The following is a 20052-nucleotide window of genomic DNA, read 5'->3' on the forward strand; positions in this document are numbered from 1 at the left end:
CAGGAGCCACGAACATAAGGTACAATATTTCTAAATGAAGTGTAAACTTAAAAATAGTTTAACTGAATTGCAGTGGAAAAATATAAACATTAACCACAGAGTCGCAGGGCGGACACACCTACACAATGCGCTTCTGGGATCATGCACAGCTGAGTTGTCATTGTAAAAGTCCCCACTTCAGCCGAATTTCAAAATAGTATGGCCACAAATGTCGGAGACGGGAAAAATATAATAAAATAATTTGTATTATTATATTAAATAATGTACTTACATATTAATGTATTTTATTATTCTGACTACATATATTGATATACACACACTTTATGAACTTCAACTGGATTCCTAGCCTCCATCATTTTTAGTCCTTCAGAGTGGTGTTGAGGACTCATTCAGGGAACCTTACACGTAATAAACACTTGTGTACGCCAAAGAAGGTTAAAACTATAGTGGTTTCATAATATTGAAAATAATCATTCTGTACAATCATTCAGCTGTTTTCAAACATAGTGATATTTGTTAAACATTTATTTTCACACACATTTGTTCAGATACATGAAATTGGATAAATAAAACTTACAAATAAATAAAACTGTAAAGCTGTACTTCAGTATTTCACATGGTCAGTACAAAATTTCGAGTATGGGTATAACTCAACAAAATGGCAACATTTTGGAGTGCATTTTGGGAGGATTACGGTGATATCTTCTGTAGTGTTTTTGCAACACATGCATAGCACAAACAAAAAAACAAAACAAAACAAAACAGCAAGCATAGAATTATGTTCTTAAAATGTCCTTCATTTCATAATACTTTCAAGGTTCAAATAACTTCAAGCTGCAACAAAAAAAGTTGAGTTTCCTCTCTAAACTATATTGGCGAAATGAGAACTTTATGTAACAAAGTTCATAAGCTCAATGACATAACCCGCTTCTGTGCATTTGCATTTCTGAAGTACTCTTAAGGTACCACTTTCTAAATTATTGAAATGGTAGACAATATGGGCATGAGTGCTCAAGATATTGGAAGGGTGAAAGACACAACTGGAATAGGGCATCTTGTTTTACATTACAAAGGTATAACCTGAAGATGCACATCAGGGGTCAGAGTGTGTGCTAACGGGGTCAGCTGACTATCTGGAATGTCTCTATTCTATCTACATTGCTAACCATTTTCAAAAGAACTAAAGGTAAACAGGATGTGAGTGATCAGGCTGTTAGAAACATGCCAAAGTAAAGTGCTTTTAGAAAGTTCAGTCCTTTTACAAAGGGAATAGGGGAAACTGGGGGAAATGTCACATATTGCACAAAATGCAGGCATAGGGATATAAACAAACAGAACACACACTTAGCACAGTTAGTTTGGCACTGCACCTCAGGACAGGAAAATAAAATATGTTTCATCTGGTAAAGCGGAGTGAAGTGTTTTTCTTTGTGTCTTACTTTAACTCTGACAATCAAATCCAATCTGACCATCCTCTGATATGTTGGGTTATCCTGCTTCTTTACAGGATATGGTGGTAAGGTGCTGCACTGGCTGGTCCTGTAATGAGTTTGTATGCTGCATTGATAAGATGCTCTAATGTAATAAGAATTAAACCTGTGAGTATCAGGTTGATTAAAGTGTTAACTGATAATTGGCTTTGATGTATGAAAGAAATGTAGTACAGTTCACTCAAGCAAATATTTTCTCTCATGTCGCAACTGAAGGGAAAATGTGTTGACGATGAGGGGAAACACAGGGTAGAATGCACATCTTTGGTAACAATTCATAGTAAAGTTATCAACTGTATGGCATAAAACAGTCCACCGGTGATTAACTGGATAGATGACATGAGTATACCAAATTGAACTGATAAGTTGCAGTCTGATGTGTAGCAGCCTAAAGGCAGTATATTTGCTGTGTGAAGGTCTGTATTCAGCAACTTATCTGATTTAAGCTGCCATGTAAACACGCGCTAGCTGTTGCCTATTCTGACCTTACCCATCACACCAAAACATTTGATTACAGAGTTAGTTTTTAAGTATACCAAAAAAGAATTCTAGTGAAAAATTACTATAGTGGTCCTTAGAGGCTTAGAGTTATATGAAGAGATGTTAAGCCACCAAATTCCACGCCACTGTGTTATCAGTCTTGAGGTAAAGATAAACATAAAATAAAATTGTAGTCCTTCCATACTTTCTTCAAAGGTTTCTTATCCTTCCATATGTTTCTTCCATGTGTTATTGGAGTCTATGATGGAGATTGTTCAAAAACAACACCGTGTTTCTCATATATTTCTTTCAAAAGTAGAAGTGCCGTGTCTTCGGACTCCCTGTAGAAAGAAAACACATACAAATTCGACCTCTTCTGACTAAAGGAAATTGTGCACACACTTAATAAACTTCAACTATTTGAACATCAGATTCCAAGACGCTTTGTCTAGATTGCAAACCCTCTGACGACCAGATGGTGGTGCTGTAGGATTTTCAGTAAGAATAGACAAAACAATTGACCTTGTGAACAATACATGTGGCATCTGAAGTCATAGATATCTATATAAAGGCTAGATATCCTGCCTGCGTTTCTGGCCGACGGAGTCCAATGTCCGCACATTTTGGCCATTTTGAGGACAGTATAGCTCACTCCCCCTTAACATTGTGTTGGTAGTGGTACTATTTAAATAACCAGAACTTGCTCAATTTTCAACCGATTTTCAAACGGGTTGGTTTGTTATAAACGTAATATATTTCTTATGGCACTACATACTTATGAAGCATTATAAACATGGGTTTTCATATGAAAATAACATTGACAGGTCTCTGACAGGTCTCGTTTCAAGGGAGTGTTCAATAGAGCAGGTTGCACAAAATTCTGGCATCTTCATTGGCAATAAAGTCAGCAATTTCCTGTCGAAATCATAATGTAAGATGTTTAACACACCAACCCGATTGGAAATCATGTGCAACTTCAGTTTTATTATGTGCAACTTAAGTTATATTGAAAAGAAAGAACAATTACTCGCCAATTGATGTAAAATGACTGATACACAATAGCCGTGATACACAATTAAGCTGCACATTTCAACATGTTCAAGCATCCAGAATTATTACCAAGGTAATGACGATTGTAAATCAAGTCATTTGTAAATCCGTCAAAATTTCCGCGAGATAAGAGTGCAAATGATTGTGAAGATCACTGACATTAAAGGCACAATATGCAACAATTATGCTTCAGGATTAGGGTTAGGATAAGCAGTTTAACCTTAAAATAACAGCTTAAAAAAAACTGGGGCGCTACAATGACTTTTAATATGGAGAATTGCGTCCGTGCCAATGGCATAGCAGGGTCGATAGGCATATAACTGCCTTCTGTAGTTTTGCCTGCCGATGCCCGCCGACCTGACTTTGATTACCTTCTGCAGATCTAGTAAGTAGCTTATTTGCCGTCTTGCTTAGTCTTGTGTTGCACATGCTTGATGTTTGACTGTGTAAGGACAGTCGTTGAGTAATTAGTTTGTCATAATGTCAAAGTCAGCACATTTCAAGAGATTTTGTTAGTTTTAGCTGCTAGCATACCTTTAGCGAATAGCTATTAATCCTTAATGCACCTTTAACGTACCACTGATCCCTACCGGAAGCTATACTGTCCTCAAAATGGCCTCCTGTGCGGACATTCAAGAGTCCGCCATAATCCATCTAGCCTTTATCTAAGATATCTATGTCTGAAGTGTGCAAGGAAGCTTAGGCTAAATGAAAATGCCATCTGAACTACTGTAGATTGTTAATCTAGATATTTGTTATTGTCATTCTTGTTGTCTCACCAGTAACAGAGGTGACTCTGGATGGCAAAGAGGTACTCGTTGAAACATTCAATAGGAGCTTCCTGGAGAACGTAGTCAATTCGCCGACCCCCATTCAACATTCCGATCTTTAAGTCTTTTTCGTCTGTTACCCTGTCCTCCTCTGTTCCTATGGTGGAAAAGAAATAATTGAAAACCAACAAAAACATTTTCCAAAAAAGTAATTTCACAGTTCACATCTATTTATGGCTAACAATTGCATTGAAGCATGAAGTATGACATTTTAATTCAGACCATGTCACAAGAAGATCTTTCCATATTTGACATTAAACATTATATCATATTTATCCATCAGATATACAAAATAAAATCAGTGTATCAGAATTACTATTTCAACTTTACAAGCTGTGTTATTCAGCAGAACAGAACAGCTTTGAAGAATATTGCCAATATTAAGTACCATTTTTATGTAACATAATTGACACACGATTTGACACCGAATTGTTTGAGAGTGTACTGTTTGATGGTTATGAACAATTTGCTAACTGGTAAACTAGTCCTGAACGGTTTGGTGGGGAGCAGTGCTGAACTCCCGTTCCTCACCCTCTGGTTCTGGCATCTCTGATGTCTCCATCGCAGCACCTGCACACACCGCCTCCTCCAGCGAGGGGAGGGCCGCCACCGGCAGACGGGCAAAGGACTGCCATGCCGTCCGCAGGGAGCCAATCACATTGTTCTTTAGGTCAGCGCCCATGCGGGTCAAACTCTCCCTCAACTCTGTGGGAAGAAAAAGTGAAGAGGGATTCATTACAGGCTGATGACATGTCAGCATATATACACAATGAGTACTTATGAAAACCCCTCATGATTAACATCTCACCATAAAATGAAAATGTACTTTTATTAATACGACCACAGTCTTTTGGAGCAGGCGGCCCTAACCACAGAGCATATCTTATAACAGTAAAGCACACACATTTTCAGATCTCCCTTGTGAGGACACTTCTGGTAAGCCTAGTTAAAGATAATTGTACATTTTTACGTCATATTTATGATAATGCCAGGACGTGATGAGATTGTGTTGTGATTTTGTTAGAACTGTATCAAATTTCTCTTGTCTGAGAAGAATCCCAATTTGTGTATAATTACTTACTTTGTTGAATGAAGGACATCAGTAATTTTCCTTAAAGTCAGCCAGAAGGCTTTAGCAGGCAAAGGGCATTAACATTTTTCCACTCTCTCACTCACACAGCATTTTAATGAGGGAAAAACTGTTCTAATAAGCTTACCCAGGTGCATCCTCTTCCTGCCCTTGTGATGTGGTATGAGCATCGGTTCCAGGTCAGCATCAGACATGATCATGGGCTCGATGCGGTAAGCAACTGGATCAAACTGAAAAGTGGGGAACAACATAGCATCCTAAGTAACAGCTATCACTTTCACAATGGCAATTTAAACTGAACTGAACATTGAATAAACAAGAAACAGTGTCAGTATTTCTCTATGGTGTAAGTGAGTTCATTCACACGATGCACGCACAGGGTGGTAGATGTTGAAGAAGGCCTTGCAAGTGGGAAAGTTGTAGTCCGGGTCGATGCGTTTCAGTCCTCGGACCGTCAGAAACATTCCGATAGGAGAGCCGAACGCAAAGAAGGACTGTGGATGGAAAGATAGCTGAGGGTAGCGGATGGACACCTATGCGGACGAAACAAGGGACAAAGAAGAATAAATGAACCAATTCTGACATACATGAACATTGGCATTGACAAAATCCTTTCACAAGAACGTATACCATTAAATTACATTTTGCTGTCAAATTAGCCCTGTTCTCATGTCTTCTTCAGTCTTCCATGAGTTTAAATATCAGCCATACAAAAAGGCAAGTGGCACATAATGTACCCCATGCTGTAGTACACAAATGGGAAACAGATGTTCTGTCCTTTCCTAAACAAAATGTAAAAGCTTACTATCTACAGTAATTACACTTTAATTTCTTAGCGCAAGAACTATCAACTCACAAATCTTTCTCTTACATCCTCACACAACATCACGCTAGTATGACATCTGTCGTATTTTTCTTATTATTCACCTTCACCGTGAGCTCCAGGTACGCAGACACTTCTCTGGTAGTCATGTGCCCACACCTCTATCCCTCCCCCTTCCTGCCCAGTGAGGGTCAGGATAAGCCCTGAACAGCCTCCCTAGACCTACATGTGTGCATCCTGTCTCAGAGCGGTTGCAGAATGGTTTGGATAATGACACGACAGAAGTGTCACACAATCCAACATGAAAAATGCAACTGAGAGAAATGGAGAAACAAAATGCAAAATCCAAGCAAAAATAACACAACAGAAAGAGGGAAAAAAGTGTATGAAGCCACTAACCTGTCCCTTGGCAACAGCATAGTTCAGCTATCCCCGAAAGCAACAAAAGTCAAACCAGAAAAGTTTAACTGTGTGTTCCTCTACTCTACATCGTTCAGTGTCCTAATCTGGTACTACACTAAGTGAGGGACGTGCATCTCTGTTTATTACCTGACCAATCCCCACATCAAAATATTTGTAGTCTACAGCACTGGTGGTTGAATGGGTCCGCAGGAAGCTTTGAGGGTGGGCCGCGTTAGTCTGGAGCAGGTCTGCTGAGTCATCACCGGGAAACATGGCAGCCATCCTGGCTTTATGATCCTTGGGTAGAAAACCAGACTCTGGTGAATCCCATGCTCTCATGAGTTGTGACAATGTTAAACATTTAGGTATCTCAACTCATTAACTCTATATTCTAGAAATGTTATGAATTGGATATCTTGAACACTTCATAAACACAACAGAATAATCAGACCATCACCAATCAGGTTTTGGTGTGAAAAGAAACTAAGGATAACGCCTTTATCCTCCAATAATAAAAGGGCACAAAACACTAGACATGCAATGGATGAAAGAGTTTGTCCCTCACCTTCAATATTTTTCTCCTGCTGACCAAGTCCAGTATTTTTTTACGTGGTCCGAGTGGTATTCCAACTCTTTCTAATTCAGTTTCTGTACAAAGAGACTGAGGGAAGGGACGATGACAATGTGAGCATAAGATAAATATGCACTATGCTTCTAGCTGGTCTATAATCACATTCAAACCACTAAATATCCCTTTAATGTATTCTGTCCTAATTGTCCTTACAGTAAACAGACTAATCATCAGTAAAGTACTGACCAAAGAGTCCAAGTCCATTTCTTCTTTCTGTAAAATGGGAAGGTATTTCTGTAGGTCCAGTCTAATGAGGGCATCTTCCAGGTTCTCTTTCTCTGGGGTGGAAAGGTCACCAAAAGCCTGTTTCTGTAAACACAAGAAGACAACACAAAATGCCATGTAATCACAACAGTTGAACTTCACAAATAAACACACTTGAAACATCAGCTGTCTTTTTTGTAATGGTCATCACTGCTAGCAGAGGTAGATTTATAATCTGATTTATTCTATTCATTTTAATCTAATTCTATTCATTCTGACCATTCTATTGTTTTGAGTGCATTGTCAAAGGTTCTCAGTTTGCCTTTACCCCTTTCATTCATCTACTCCTATATGACCTCACTGTTCAGTGAATCACTTTCGATTATATATGTGAAAAATACATGGATGCAAAATAAGAATAATAAGGGGAAAAAAAGGAAAGACAGATGTGAAGGAAGAAAGGACAGGAAAGAATAGGAAGAAAGAAGACACGGAAAGGGAGAAAAAAATACCTTCTCGCTCCCCAAGTCCTCAGAAACTGTTTTCTGATTTGTGAGAAGATCAAAAAGAATGAGAGACCCTGTGGGTAAAAAAAGTGTACAGAACATTACACAAGTATATTTCACACGTTTACCAGCACGTTAGGTATGAAAGGTGCCAAAAGCAACTTGGCACTGAACTGATACACTAAATTTGTGAGGACATAATGACATATTGGCAGTTGGACAAAGGTGACATGAACTGACCCAAGCTGTGGCCCACTAGGGACACCTGGCCCTTAAAGGTTGGGTGGCGGCTGTGGAACAGGCTGTGGAGTCGGTTGAGTTCTGTTACCACGGTGTCCAGTATGGTCTGGCAGTAGGTAGGGCTGTTATAGAAGAAGAGGTCCAGCAGGGTGTCATTGGTGAAATGCCGGAGTCTACCGATGCTGGGAAGAGTGATCCGCTGGATGCACCTGTAGAAACATAGTACCAGTTAGTGTCATAGTATCAGTTATCAATCCATTTTGTGAAATTTACTTTCAAATCACCAGGGTGGTAACTCCGATGTATTTAATCTCCTTTACAGGTCTGACCAACCAGGAAGGAAAATGCTCTAATTACGCTCACAACAAGAAAATAACAAAGCACAAAGACAGACGAAACAATAGGGCCATAACAGAACCAAATCCTAACAAAACAAAAGACTATTGTTTCTAACTCAATACTCTTTTTTTTTTGGAAGAGTAATTGGTGCCCTCACTCGTCCACGCCAGTGGCATCGCCGTGGAGAGCGCTGTGCCAGTCGACAGGAAGGAACTCCACCCTGCCGACCTTGCCCTCCTCGCGGGCCAACTTGCAGTGGGAGCTGAGGAGGCTTAGGGAAGCACTGCGGAAATCATTCACTGGGCAGACAGAGAGAGAGAGAGAGAGAGAGAGAGAGAGAGAGAGAGAGAGAGAGACAGAGAGAGACAGAGAGAGGGGGGGGGGGGGGCACACAGCCAGAGGAGGCAGAGATTACTTACAGAGCACAGGCACAAACCCAGAGTGAAGCTTTGCTGAACAATCAGGTATCAGGAAATCAGATTTTAAAGTAGTAGACAAGTGGAGAAAATGTGTAATGAGGGATCCCTGACTCCAGCAGAAGTGTACTCATTGAGTTAGGTCAATAACTCTCTGCAAGATAGTGCTGGTGTAACTTTCCTTCCATCAGTAATGTGCAGATTAAGGATTTATTTAGAATGTTTCATCCCCAAATATGCTTGCCTGGCGTTGTCCTCAAGTCACTACTGAGTTAATGCAAGGTTTTTCAATAGCTTTAATTGTGTTTTGGGATATATGCTGCAAAAAGGCTGGCATTTGGAAGACCAGCCATTATTACTAGTTTCCCTTAAAGGTACCTTGTGTTATATTTACTCGCATGAAGCGGAAAGAGACAACCAACTGAAATACCCCTCCATCACCCCTCCCTTTCCAAGCGTGTGGGACAACCTATGGTTGCCACCAGTTGTCATAATAACACGAAAGGCTTCTAAAAGTTTGTCCGTTCTGGGCTACTGTAGAAACATGACGGTGCAACATGATGGACTCTATAGAAGAGGACTTGCTTCCTATGTAAATATGTAGGGCTTATTCTAAGCAAACGAAAACACATCAACTCGTAATTACAGGTGATTATACACTAATGAAAACATAACTATGAATACTATGTTCCGTTTCTGCTAATAGATCCACCTAAATCCTACACACTGTACCTTTACACACCCACACACACCCATACACACACCCACACCCACACACACACATAGAGGTACAGTGTAAACATACCACATTGAATGATGCTCCGAAATCGCAGGTCACACGCAGGCCCTATTCCGTGCACCATGAACACAAGGTGGTCCACTGTTTGAGGCTCCCCTGCAGGCACACAAACATGATACAAATTAAACATTTCTCTAATTAAGGGGCAATGGTCCAAAGACCATATTTTAGATGTAAGAATCCCATTTGGTCAGTTTGCCTAAAACAGTCAATTCAGTCTGCCTAAATCAGTCAGTGATTTGACTCTCATCTCTTCCAAAATGGGAAAAACTATGGGTGAGTATCTTTGGGGCCCAAGTGAAGTCTGTAGTATTATTTTATTGTATATTGTGAATGTACCAGGATCATTTAGACATGTTTGTATTCAACACAGGCGATGAGGATTATGAAACCCACCCTCAGGGATGTCCACGGCTATGTTCTCAATGCCCCTCTTCACTGTCCGAGGCCTGGTCTGTTCAGAGGGGGAGGAGACCCAGTCATCCTGAAGCATGATTGGCTGGTATTGCATAATGAGCTGCCGAGGCAAAAGAAGGACAAAACCAATCAGAAGAAACCCAGGCTGATTGGTGGAGCAGAGGTAATTCAATCAGAAGAAACTCAGGCTGATTGGGGTAATTCAATCAGAAGAAACTCAGGCTGATTGAATTACCCCAATCAGCCTGAGTTTCTTCTGATTGAATTACCCCAATCAGAAGAAACTCAGAATACCGCACTCCTAAGGAATGGCCTGCAGGCGTTCAGCTGGTCCCTAGTTTGGTAGAGCACATACCATCTTACCTTGGGGTTGTGAAGAATGACGGTCTCTCCTGTGGGAAACTCCAGTTTCCTCTTCCACTCTCCCAGCGTCACGGCAATCATGTACGCATCCTGTACACAAGCACAAATCACTCATAATGAAATCACAAACACATGTGTTACTCCTCAAGGAAAAGGGATCCACAGTATGTCTATATAACATTAATATAACATTAACATATAGTGCAGGCAAACACGAATGACAGGTAGTGTAATCCTTCATAAAGCTCCATGTATCAATCCTTTCATCCATCCATCCATCTTTATCATTAAACAGAAATGTACTTTAGATTATAAGTCAAAAGGGGATGGCTTACTTACTTCCAAACTGTCACTGAAAGGCTCAGAGTATGGCATGTACCGCGGGTCATCATTGCCTTTGAAGAACCACGTGCAGCGACGGACTTCCGAGGGTCCCTGGTCCCAGTAGACGGCGTAGCGAAGACGCTCAGTGAGGCGAACATCATAGCGCCCACCCTCCACGGCTACCACAGTCTCCTCTTCTTTTTTCACTGAAGTCAAAGTCAGACAGCAATAACTCAAAAAGATGAATACTGTTTAGCATTAACATTTGTTCTACTTATTAGGTGATCTAATAATTCAATACATAATCATTTTGCTGGTGGATGAAGATGAATTGTTGTCCGCCTATTGAATTTGCACATAAGGTTGATTTTGCTTGGTACATAAAACTGGATTCTTGTAAATATTCTATTCATAATTGCTTGACAAGTCTGTGACTATGTAGTTGAGAAGCAGCAAATGATTCAAGTGATTTAAAAGCGTCAATAGTGTGTTGATTTTAGTGTGTGACACAGAGCAACCACAATCTCTACCATAGGAGAGTGTGACTCTGACATGACAGAGTTTCTTGCCCAAGAGTTATGATAACCTGCTTCATCTACCAAGGACACTACAGAGAAAATGGAGATACTTGTGCCTGGATTAAACTCTCACTCTCCATCTCAGCCAACCCACAAGTCCTACCCAAATAGTGCAGGGCAACAAAGTCATCCAGTTCAACAGTCAGCAGCACTCTGATAGAAGCAACACGGTGCAAAACAATGACGCCATTTTGTAATGTGTTTAGATTCCCTGCTATAGCAGAGAAGGTACTGACAACTGTCCTGAAAACAAGCTGAAACCCAGTTTGCCCATAATGTTCTTTATTCCTCTGTTTAGTAGAAATAGAAGGAATCGAGGGGAATGCAGGTAAAGTAAACCAGTCTAATACGTCAGTCTGCCCCAGGGGCCCTATTACCTCTACAAAGCTAGCTCTACTTGGTATCAGATCAATTATTATATTTAGCCAATAAATAATTCTTAGTCAATGACACTAAAATATCCAACAATTCAAATGTTCTGTTTCTTACTGAGATGTGGTTAGCAGAAGGCAGCAGTGCTACTGTTCCCAAAAAGACAGCTCCAGTACATTTTAGTTCTATGACTATGTGATGAACTGGTCAAAAGGGAGGAGTAGCTGCTTTATTTACGGATAGATTCCACTGCAAGCAAGCCAACTTATTACAAAATAGCTGGAATAAACATAATTGGGTCCCCTCACGGTTCTTGAGTGCATCCTCTAGCTTAAGAGAGTCTTCGATGCTGAATGGCAGCCAGTCCTTCTCATTGCCCCGGCGACAGTAGAACCAATGAGGCTGGACTGGTTCATATGTGGACTGGGCCAAATCCAGATCCAACATCTCAAAAGACTCAACAGAGGAGGGAGAAGTTTCATCCAAAGCGGTTGCTCCCTGAAGAATGTATACAAACAAATCAGGGGTCACAAAAACACCAAGATAGTTACATCCATTTCAAGTTTTGGGGTTGTAGACCATATTTGTTATCAGTGAGTGGATATGAATGTACGTGGTATTAAATATAAAGGACATGTACTGTTGAAAGAACAAGTCATTCGAGCAACAGCGCCGACTAATTTGGATAATTAGAATCTCTATGGGCACAACAATATAATATTATATTATAGTAATATACACAAAAATCTAGTATGTCTGTTTGCACAGTCCGGTGGGGCACATTTTTAATCTCAGTTCCAGGCTGCAAAATGAACCACACTGAACTCTTCTGTTACAGTTTAACACATAGCAACTCCAATTTCCACTACACAGTACAACTAAATCATACCATTTCCAAAATTAATAATGATACATAAGCCAGATATGCAAATACCAGATTAATTAAATCCTGAACCGGGTGACAAGTGAACACATGGCTTATCCACTGCTGTTTGAGAACAGGACACTACAACATCTATTCAGTCTGCGTGCATGATAATACATGCACTGATCTGTCTCATTGGGTTATTGTCGGTGAAGGTATTCCAAGTATGGGTACCAGGCAAGTGGTGACAAACATGAATAAATACAAGCTATATTTAGTAACCTGACAAACTCTGGCTCTGACAAACTACTGTACCCTAGTTTTTTGTTGTTTTTTGCTGGGATGATACACAACAAAAACAGTGAAACTGGGTGCATATATGTGTGGTCATACCAGGCTATTGAGACAACTAAAGTCAACTGCGGGAGTGTACCTTTGTGAACATGTTTCCTCTTGGAATACGATCTTTAAAAGTATACTTCAGTACTGCAGTTACTCACTGTAGTCTTAAACATGTACCTGCTTCTTGTCTATGCCTGTGGAGGGTCTCTCCTGCTTAATGGACAAATTGGAGTCTTCCACTGATAGGACCTGTCCCTGCCCTGGAACCACAGACGACGCACCACCACCGGCTGGGTTTTCAGACATCATGTGACCAGTTTTGAGCTTCTGTTGGGAGTCCTGCCACCTGGCATCCAAAACAACAGTTTCCTGGAATTTGAGGTCCCAGTTTCCCTGTTAGGATTGTGACAGGGCGTCTTGATCTATATGTAATAACAATAGAAATGGTCACTGACATAAATTATTCATTTTTAAATATGTTGAAAACACTTTCATACAAAGTTACTGAGATACCATCTGGGCTTGTTGGGCAAATGAAAACCAACTCTTCATCTTCCATGGTGCCTTTCAAATGCAGGTTTTACATAACAACATAGGTCTAACAGTCTAATAAAGTCTTCAGTAACACCAAATGGCCAATGAACCTTGTCATAACGCATATCCAAAAGGCAGATCATTACTGAAGCCTTCAAACTGATTGTAAACAAGATAAGACGATGCCATACAACATTGTGAAATGCACTGACAGAATAATATGTTCTGTTGGAATGTTGCTGAGACAGGATGTGGCTTTATGTTATCACAATAACAAAACACACGTACAAATAGCCAAACAGATGTTTTCTGTTAGGTCATGTTTCTCGACATGACTTGTCATTCGGATGATAGGAATATGTGACAGCAAGGGAAAAAACAACATTTAACTGTTTGCCATAGTTGAATACTCTGAATAGTTATATTGATATTACCAATGTAAGGGCTCCTAACAGTCCACGAGTAATATTATAAACAACGCAATTACTAACCAGATGTTAACAGAAATCTGGGCGAACGTCAGGAGGCTGGCTGGCTAGCAATCTAACTTACAAGCCACTATAAGGCTAACTAGATAGCAAGCAAGCTAGTTAGCCATCTGTCAGCGGTCACTCCCACTAGAAAGGCTTACTTACTTACATGCACAAATGACGATTCATGTGTTCGCGTTCATCAAACAAAGTTGTACAAGAAGCAGCCTACTCCAGAAGCAGAAGTATCCTTAACGATGAGTCTATCATGATTGGCAGCATCTTAAGCAAGTTTGCCTTTAAACGTCAGTGTCAAATGAAAATCATTTCAGCTATTTCTTTCCGGGTCATCCACAAGCATCACAATAAAAGCCCATTGTTTGTATCTTCAGTTCCCTTCATTATTTACACATTTCCAACACCCCAACAAAATTGACATTTCTTATGAATTGCTTTGAGTGACTAACCTATTGAGCAAAATAAAATTATGACAGTAAAACTACACACCACACCAGTGAACAAGCCTACTCACAATTTCTGCAACACAAACCACAACTGTTATATAATAATTTTATTCACAGAAAACAAAACAGCAAGAAATCATCAGAATCAAACAGAAAACGAAATCAACGATGACCTCAAATAATTGATTGATTAAAAATGTACGCCAGCAATCTGTGACTTGTGTTTTCCCTTTCTCAGGTTCTTCAGTGCCTTATTTTCTCTACAGTGTCACGCTGGAACCTTTGGTTGATTTAGACATAATGATCACGATGACTGGGAAGCCTGAGTGTGTTTGTGTGTGCATGTGGATGCATGTTTGTGTTCGGGGCGTGCGTGTGTGAGGATGTGTGTGTGTGTCTGTATTTGTGTATGTTCGTGCATATTAGAAGGGTGCTAATTTGAGTTTAGACAGTGCCCCATCTGACATGAACTGTGGGAAAGTCCCAGCGGTCTGGATGGCCCATGTGAAGCAGGTCACTGTAAGGAGAGGTGCTCCACTGGAATGCAGGCACCTGGTCCCACGTAGGGCCGCTGGCAGCTAACATCTGATATTCCTTATACATGCTGTAGGACGTCAACTGTGGGAGCAAGGAAAGACTTAGTTAGTATCTGTGGAACACGTACAATGATGGCTAAAAAAACAGAGGCTACAGAGTCTTGCCTTCATGTCTGTTCCACCATGACACCGCTGTCTCAAAGCTCCGAAAGGGTAGGTGCCGTTGGCAGGGTTCAGATCAGAGCGTGCAGAGATGGTATTTTCTCCGTTATGCTTGGGGTCACAACCCTTACACTGGGACAAGGGATCTTTCTCAAAATTGTTGTATCTGCAACAAACAGAGATGCCACTGATCAATGTGAGAATGAGGAAGGTGTTTGGCAGAGAAGTCACACTTTGAGATGATCTTATTCCAAGCTGTGGACCCAGGTAAAGTATAGGTCACCTCATGAGCTGGACCATAGACTTCAGGTCAGTCACTAAGGTTTGATTCCGTCTGAAAATCTGAGCCCTTGGATTCATATCGAAGGAGAACCAGGAGCCGTACTCCTGAACCAACTCCTGGCAGCCACTGGCATTGAAAATCTCCTCATAGTACCTGTATCAGGGGCCAAAGACACAGTAAATTCAGGTTGAAATCCAAAATATAAAACAAACATCAAGAGGATCGTTTCATTCTAGTTTCTTGCTACTTCAGACAAGCAACTATAATACAAATGTTGTGGAGTTTATCAAACACAAAGTGTATTTTCATGATGCATCAACATACTGATTTAAAGACACTAAAATCACACTCTGCACCGTATCAATTACAGATACTAAATGTGTGTAGAATACATGTGTCAATCCTTCTGCACAGGAGATTGGCTTTCACACTTACGGGATGTTGTAGCTAGCCCAGTAACCCGTTTCATAAAGCTCTGTGGTTTTATCCTGGATCATGATTGAACCTCTACAGAAAAGAAAATGTGGTGAAATAAACATCATATTTATAGTTTACTTTTATAGTTTCCAAAAGAGAAACATCATATAAACGCATTCGGAACAAAATTTCACAAACATTTAATTTAAGTTACTGTAACTTCTTCACCAAGAGGACAAAAGAATGATTGAGATCATACAAGGAACAAAATTTCACAAACATTTAATTTAAGTTACTGTAACTTCTTCACCAAGAGGACAAAAGAATGATTGAGATCATACAAGAACCATAACATTATGTGAGGACTTACGGAATTTGCTCCAGAACAGTGAAGAGCTGCTCTGTGATATCTGTTCTTCCTGGTTTGAAGAATTTATAATCCACAATCATCCATTGATTATTATACCTTAGGTAGAAAGAACACATTCTATAAACAAGATTCATGCTATACATGTTAAAACATTTAAATGAAAATACAAAATCAATCTCACAAATCTGATGCATTGAAAATGTCTTTTAATCTATTTTCTTTGTTTGGCTGCCTTCTAAAATCAATTTTTTTTGTTTATTTGCTGACTGTGTCCTTGACATGCATTAGCTCAAATAATTCAATTAATCATTGATGACAAATATTCTGTTTGAACTACACCTATCTCTAACTTAAAATGTCCACATATATTAGTATGTGTGTATGTATTTGACTGTGTATGTAAGCAAACATACGTTCCACTGTTGAATTTGCTGAAGACATCAGCCCACTGTTTGCCTGTCTGTGCTAGACGATTGGCAACAACATTTCTGAGCCATTCCATCACTGCACCTTGAGGTACCACATACTTCCACAAGGCAGGGTTACTGTTTCCAATTGTGGTCTCCAAGGCCACCTGAACAAACACAAGAGTAACAGTGAGGTGCAGAACAGAGACGTATTGACATATGCAAAACATGCAAAATAAATAAATAACTAAAAACAAGCAGTCTGCATACGATCATGTGATTCTCAACAGTCCTGCCTTACAGTAAGGAGACCAGAGCACTACTCACCAACCCACTGCTGAGGATATAGAAATCATCGCCTGAGAAGATGGATCCAGGGTATGAGGAGAAGGCCTGAACGGCCCCAGGAATGGGCTTCTCATCTGAAACACAGATCAAATCAATCAGTACAAAGACACAATGTACTTCAGAGAAAATGGTTCATTAAACCAGAGTGGAGAACCTTATGAAGAGCAGCGTGGAAAAACAAACCCACTTAACAATACGAAATAAAATCCAATCTGGAGTGATATTTTTCCAATATACCATGTCGTTATGTTGGTATCCTCTATTCCAAAGCCAATCTCTGTACAAAGAGTTTGTAGTTAAGATAAATAGATTTCTTACTAAACTAATTGAAGACACTAGGCAGTGCCTATGTTTAAAAAAAAGTTTAAAGAGAGATACTGTGTGTAGAGATTGTGTGTAAACACCTTTCGGTGAAATGTGGTAGGAGAAGGAATACTTCTTCATGATCCTTAACATGGACTGGTAAGTATTCCACGTGTCATGCGATACCAACAACTCTTTGTTGCCTGGCAGCAATTTGACCAGGGCAGAGCAAGAGCCTGAGCCAAGGGTCCGTGATGGGCTACTCTTATTTAGCGCCGCCTCCAGATCCTCCAAGTCTCCACCCATCTGAAACAATCTGATGGAGGAAAGAGGGTGAATAAAACATCTTCCCATACAGTACATCTAAAATAGATATACAATGTGAAGATTATGAATTATAAACATAATGAACACCTTAACTTCAGACTTTAGCATCACATCCTAGGCATTATCAAGGAATGAAAGCTTGGAAAAAAGCAAAGAGAACATATTTTCTAAGCACTTCTTATTACTCATGTGACACAGGAGACCATCGCAACATGGAACAGTTTTTTGTACAAAGAATGTCCGGTACATCGCAAACATTGAGCTTGAGCTCAATTGAACTTGAGCCCAGTGCTAATAACAGCATCTAATAATAGTAACAGAACACAGTGAAGCTTTTGTTGTCAGGCTAAAAACAACATAAAACATGTATGTAGAAATACATGTACAGTGTACTATATCTGGCAGTAATATGTGTGATTAGAGTCAAATTAACAAAATGACATGAGAAGGGTACACATTGACCTTCTAACTGCCGTATCCCCTAAAGCACATAATCTGTTTGCAAGCCACAAACGTTGACCTATGTTGACCCTTTTGCAAATTTAAACCTTTCCGTGCATCTAGGCCAATACCTTCCATCAGATTATGCGGAGTTACATCAGAAATGAGCATGTGGAGCCAGACGCTACACTGGGAGGAGAGAGCACTCACAGAAACCCAAATGGATTGAGGTTTGGAATGGCCGTAGGGAAAGACAGCTGATCATCGTAGGCGTCCTCCATCCCTCGAAGCTGCAACAGCGCCAGACGGACCTACGGTACACACAGATATGTGTTCACATTTAAGGTTCAGATTTAAATGTCATTTATATTTAAAGGTCTTTCAATTTGCATTGACCTCTGATAATAAACTGATATGCAATACAAAAATGTTAATCAAGAAAAAAATTACTTTTAGCAACATTGCACTTATTTATGAGGTTTGACTAGATCATCTCAGAGCATAGTATTTTTAACAATGTCAGTAACAATTTTGCATGTGTCCAAGCATTAACTAGTGTTCACCCAAAGTGTGTCAGCCTACCTGGTGCCAGTATTCAGAGTCAGCTTCTTTCTCTATCTGTTTCACAACCCACTGGAGATTAGCCATGATATACTCCTTTAGTTTCTGGCAGTACACTGTGTCATATCCAAAAGGCCCACAGTAGCCAACTACTGTGTTCATCCAGTGCTTGTAGATGAGCTACAAAACAAAGAAAACAAAATGAGAAATAAGACAAGAGATACTTCACATTTACATTTAGTCATGAATAGTCATATTCAAAGTATGATCTTACACAGCAAATATAAGGTGACAAATAGTACAAACTGTAGCTGTACTGTTTTTTAGGGAAAGGTTGCCAGGTAGGAGCACTGAGCTTTTTACAAGGCAACCATCACCACACTAGGAATTAGCTACAGACACAACATGTGGACCTATTGTTAATCTTGAAGTGATGAGAGACCATTAGGAGAGCTTAATCTAGAAGTGATGAACATTGGAAATTGTGTTTAAATGTGTTTATTTCATGTTCAGATCTAAATTCATCACGGTATTCTACTGACACCCTATTAGGTATTAGATGAAACCTCATTAGGCTATCCTGACTATATCAGCTGGAAAGTTATGATAAGTCACATTGGCTGTTCCCTGTATGGTTGATAGTAGCGAAACAGAGAAAATTGGATCAAACGTCACGTCACTGACCTGTGCCGTAACGGCACCCTCCACTGCCCCAGCAGCGTATGCCTGAATTGTATCATTGTAGCGCCCACTTGTGCTCACCTCCAGATACGCCCAGCTATATGAAACGATAAAAATAAATGTATAAGAATAAGTGAAAATAACATATAGTCGATTATTCCGTAGTTGTTGACAAATTAATTAGATAAAATCACAAAACAATTGCTAATGGATGTGGTGCCGAATTAAGATCAACAACAAAAACTGTTACAACAACAAAACAACCAAAGCAACACTGTTCAAAGAACTATGGGGTAAAAGATAATGCATGAAATACGCTATTTCATATGCTAAGATACCGACGGAAACATCAAAGAAGAACACAGAATGAATCTGTATTGATTATTTCATCACCCTCCTTTGCATACACTGAAAAGATAGTTCAGGATATTTGAAAACATCATAGACTAGGGCTACTCGGCTGTAAGAAGGCGATTTCTAAGGCTATATAACCATGCAATATATATTCTTTGGTCCTCTGATCTCTTTCTATTTGTAGCATATAAATAGGTACTGTAACATGTTCAACAAATCGCCATTTAAAAAAAAAAAAATGGTTTTAGTAGGGTCTCAGAGGATAACGTATAGTTATGAATCACGCAAACTTAAAAAAAAGTATCTGACAATTGAACGATAACACCTACAAAAGCATTGCATACAATCCCCAAAAGCAAAACAACTAATTATATCCCAGTAAAACAACTGATGAACAGCGACCATTTTACCCTGAATTGGAGATGTCATCTGTGAAATTCGCCCAAGCCACATTGTCAGCATGATAGCCTTCTATCAACGATAGCTTGCCAGTTTCTTTCTCAATCACGGCGGACTGAATAACAGCGCCAACGGGACATATACACAGCAAAACTTTGAAAATAAATCCTAAACCAAGCCGACTCAAACTTCCACAGGGATCAACACAGCCGTACATTTTCACCCACCAGCTTTAGTCATATGACAACATTTGGTCATGTGACACTGCACTAAACCTTTTAGGAAGCGTTTCAGCAGAGGATGGAAGTCGACCGGAAGTTTGTAGTTTTGGGGGTTAGCGTCTTAAAGCTCAATTTAGAACACTTCCTGGTTCCAAAGTACAAATCCCTTTGAAAAAAGGAATGGGTTTTTCCAAATCGGTGAAAATGAGGTGA

The 20052-nt window shown here is 39.8% G+C and overlaps 2 protein-coding genes across 3 annotated transcripts; both read right to left on the reverse strand.

Annotated features, from left to right (window-relative positions):
- Positions 1-548: 548 nt before the first annotated feature.
- LOC308365236 (triacylglycerol hydrolase DDHD2-like) lies at positions 549-13863 on the reverse strand. Of its 2 annotated transcripts, none has more exons than XM_080838610.1 (18): positions 13735-13863; positions 12739-12983; positions 11663-11852; positions 10420-10610; positions 10081-10170; positions 9697-9817; positions 9307-9396; positions 8243-8384; positions 7747-7955; positions 7513-7580; positions 6983-7105; positions 6731-6826; positions 6313-6462; positions 5318-5473; positions 5068-5170; positions 4382-4555; positions 3800-3947; positions 549-2311 (listed from the first exon to the last, which is right to left on the reverse strand). In XM_080838610.1, exons 2-18 carry the CDS (start codon positions 12868-12870, stop codon positions 2230-2232), a joined length of 2265 nt encoding a protein of 754 aa, XP_080694736.1. In that variant the 5' UTR covers positions 12871-12983; positions 13735-13863; the 3' UTR covers positions 549-2229. The 2 variants fall into 2 exon arrangements, with proteins under 2 accessions (XP_080694736.1, XP_080694737.1); XM_080838611.1 differs by having other exon boundaries at positions 13731-13863.
- Positions 13864-14219: 356 nt separating this feature from the next.
- On the reverse strand, positions 14220-19835 carry plbd2 (phospholipase B domain containing 2; the record flags this gene model as incomplete). Its single annotated transcript, XM_080839380.1, has 12 exons — positions 14220-14647; positions 14731-14893; positions 15011-15163; positions 15446-15517; positions 15798-15893; positions 16211-16371; positions 16532-16626; positions 16957-17171; positions 17834-17934; positions 18206-18364; positions 18869-18962; positions 19630-19835. 12 exons carry the CDS (start codon positions 19833-19835, stop codon positions 14474-14476), a joined length of 1689 nt encoding a protein of 562 aa, XP_080695506.1. The 3' UTR covers positions 14220-14473.
- Between the last annotated feature and the right edge of the window lie 217 nt (positions 19836-20052).

The sequence above is a fragment of the Sprattus sprattus genome, assembly GCF_963457725.1.
Source record: "Sprattus sprattus genome assembly, chromosome: 5".
Lineage (NCBI taxonomy): Eukaryota > Metazoa > Chordata > Actinopteri > Clupeiformes > Clupeidae > Sprattus > Sprattus sprattus.

Bases quoted from the DNA above. Each gene is read 5' to 3' on its own strand.
- LOC308365236 (XM_080838610.1), bottom strand. From the start codon at position 12,870: ATGATGTCTGAAAACCCAGCCGGTGGTGGTGCGTCGTCTGTGGTTCCA. The intron at 10,611-11,662 runs GTGAGGGGACCC...CTTTGACTTCAG, and splicing joins AGAGGATGCACTCAAGAACC to TGAAAAAAGAAGAGGAGACT. The intron at 10,171-10,419 runs GTAAGTAAGCCA...GCTTGTGTACAG, and splicing joins CTTTCAGTGACAGTTTGGAA to GATGCGTACATGATTGCCGT.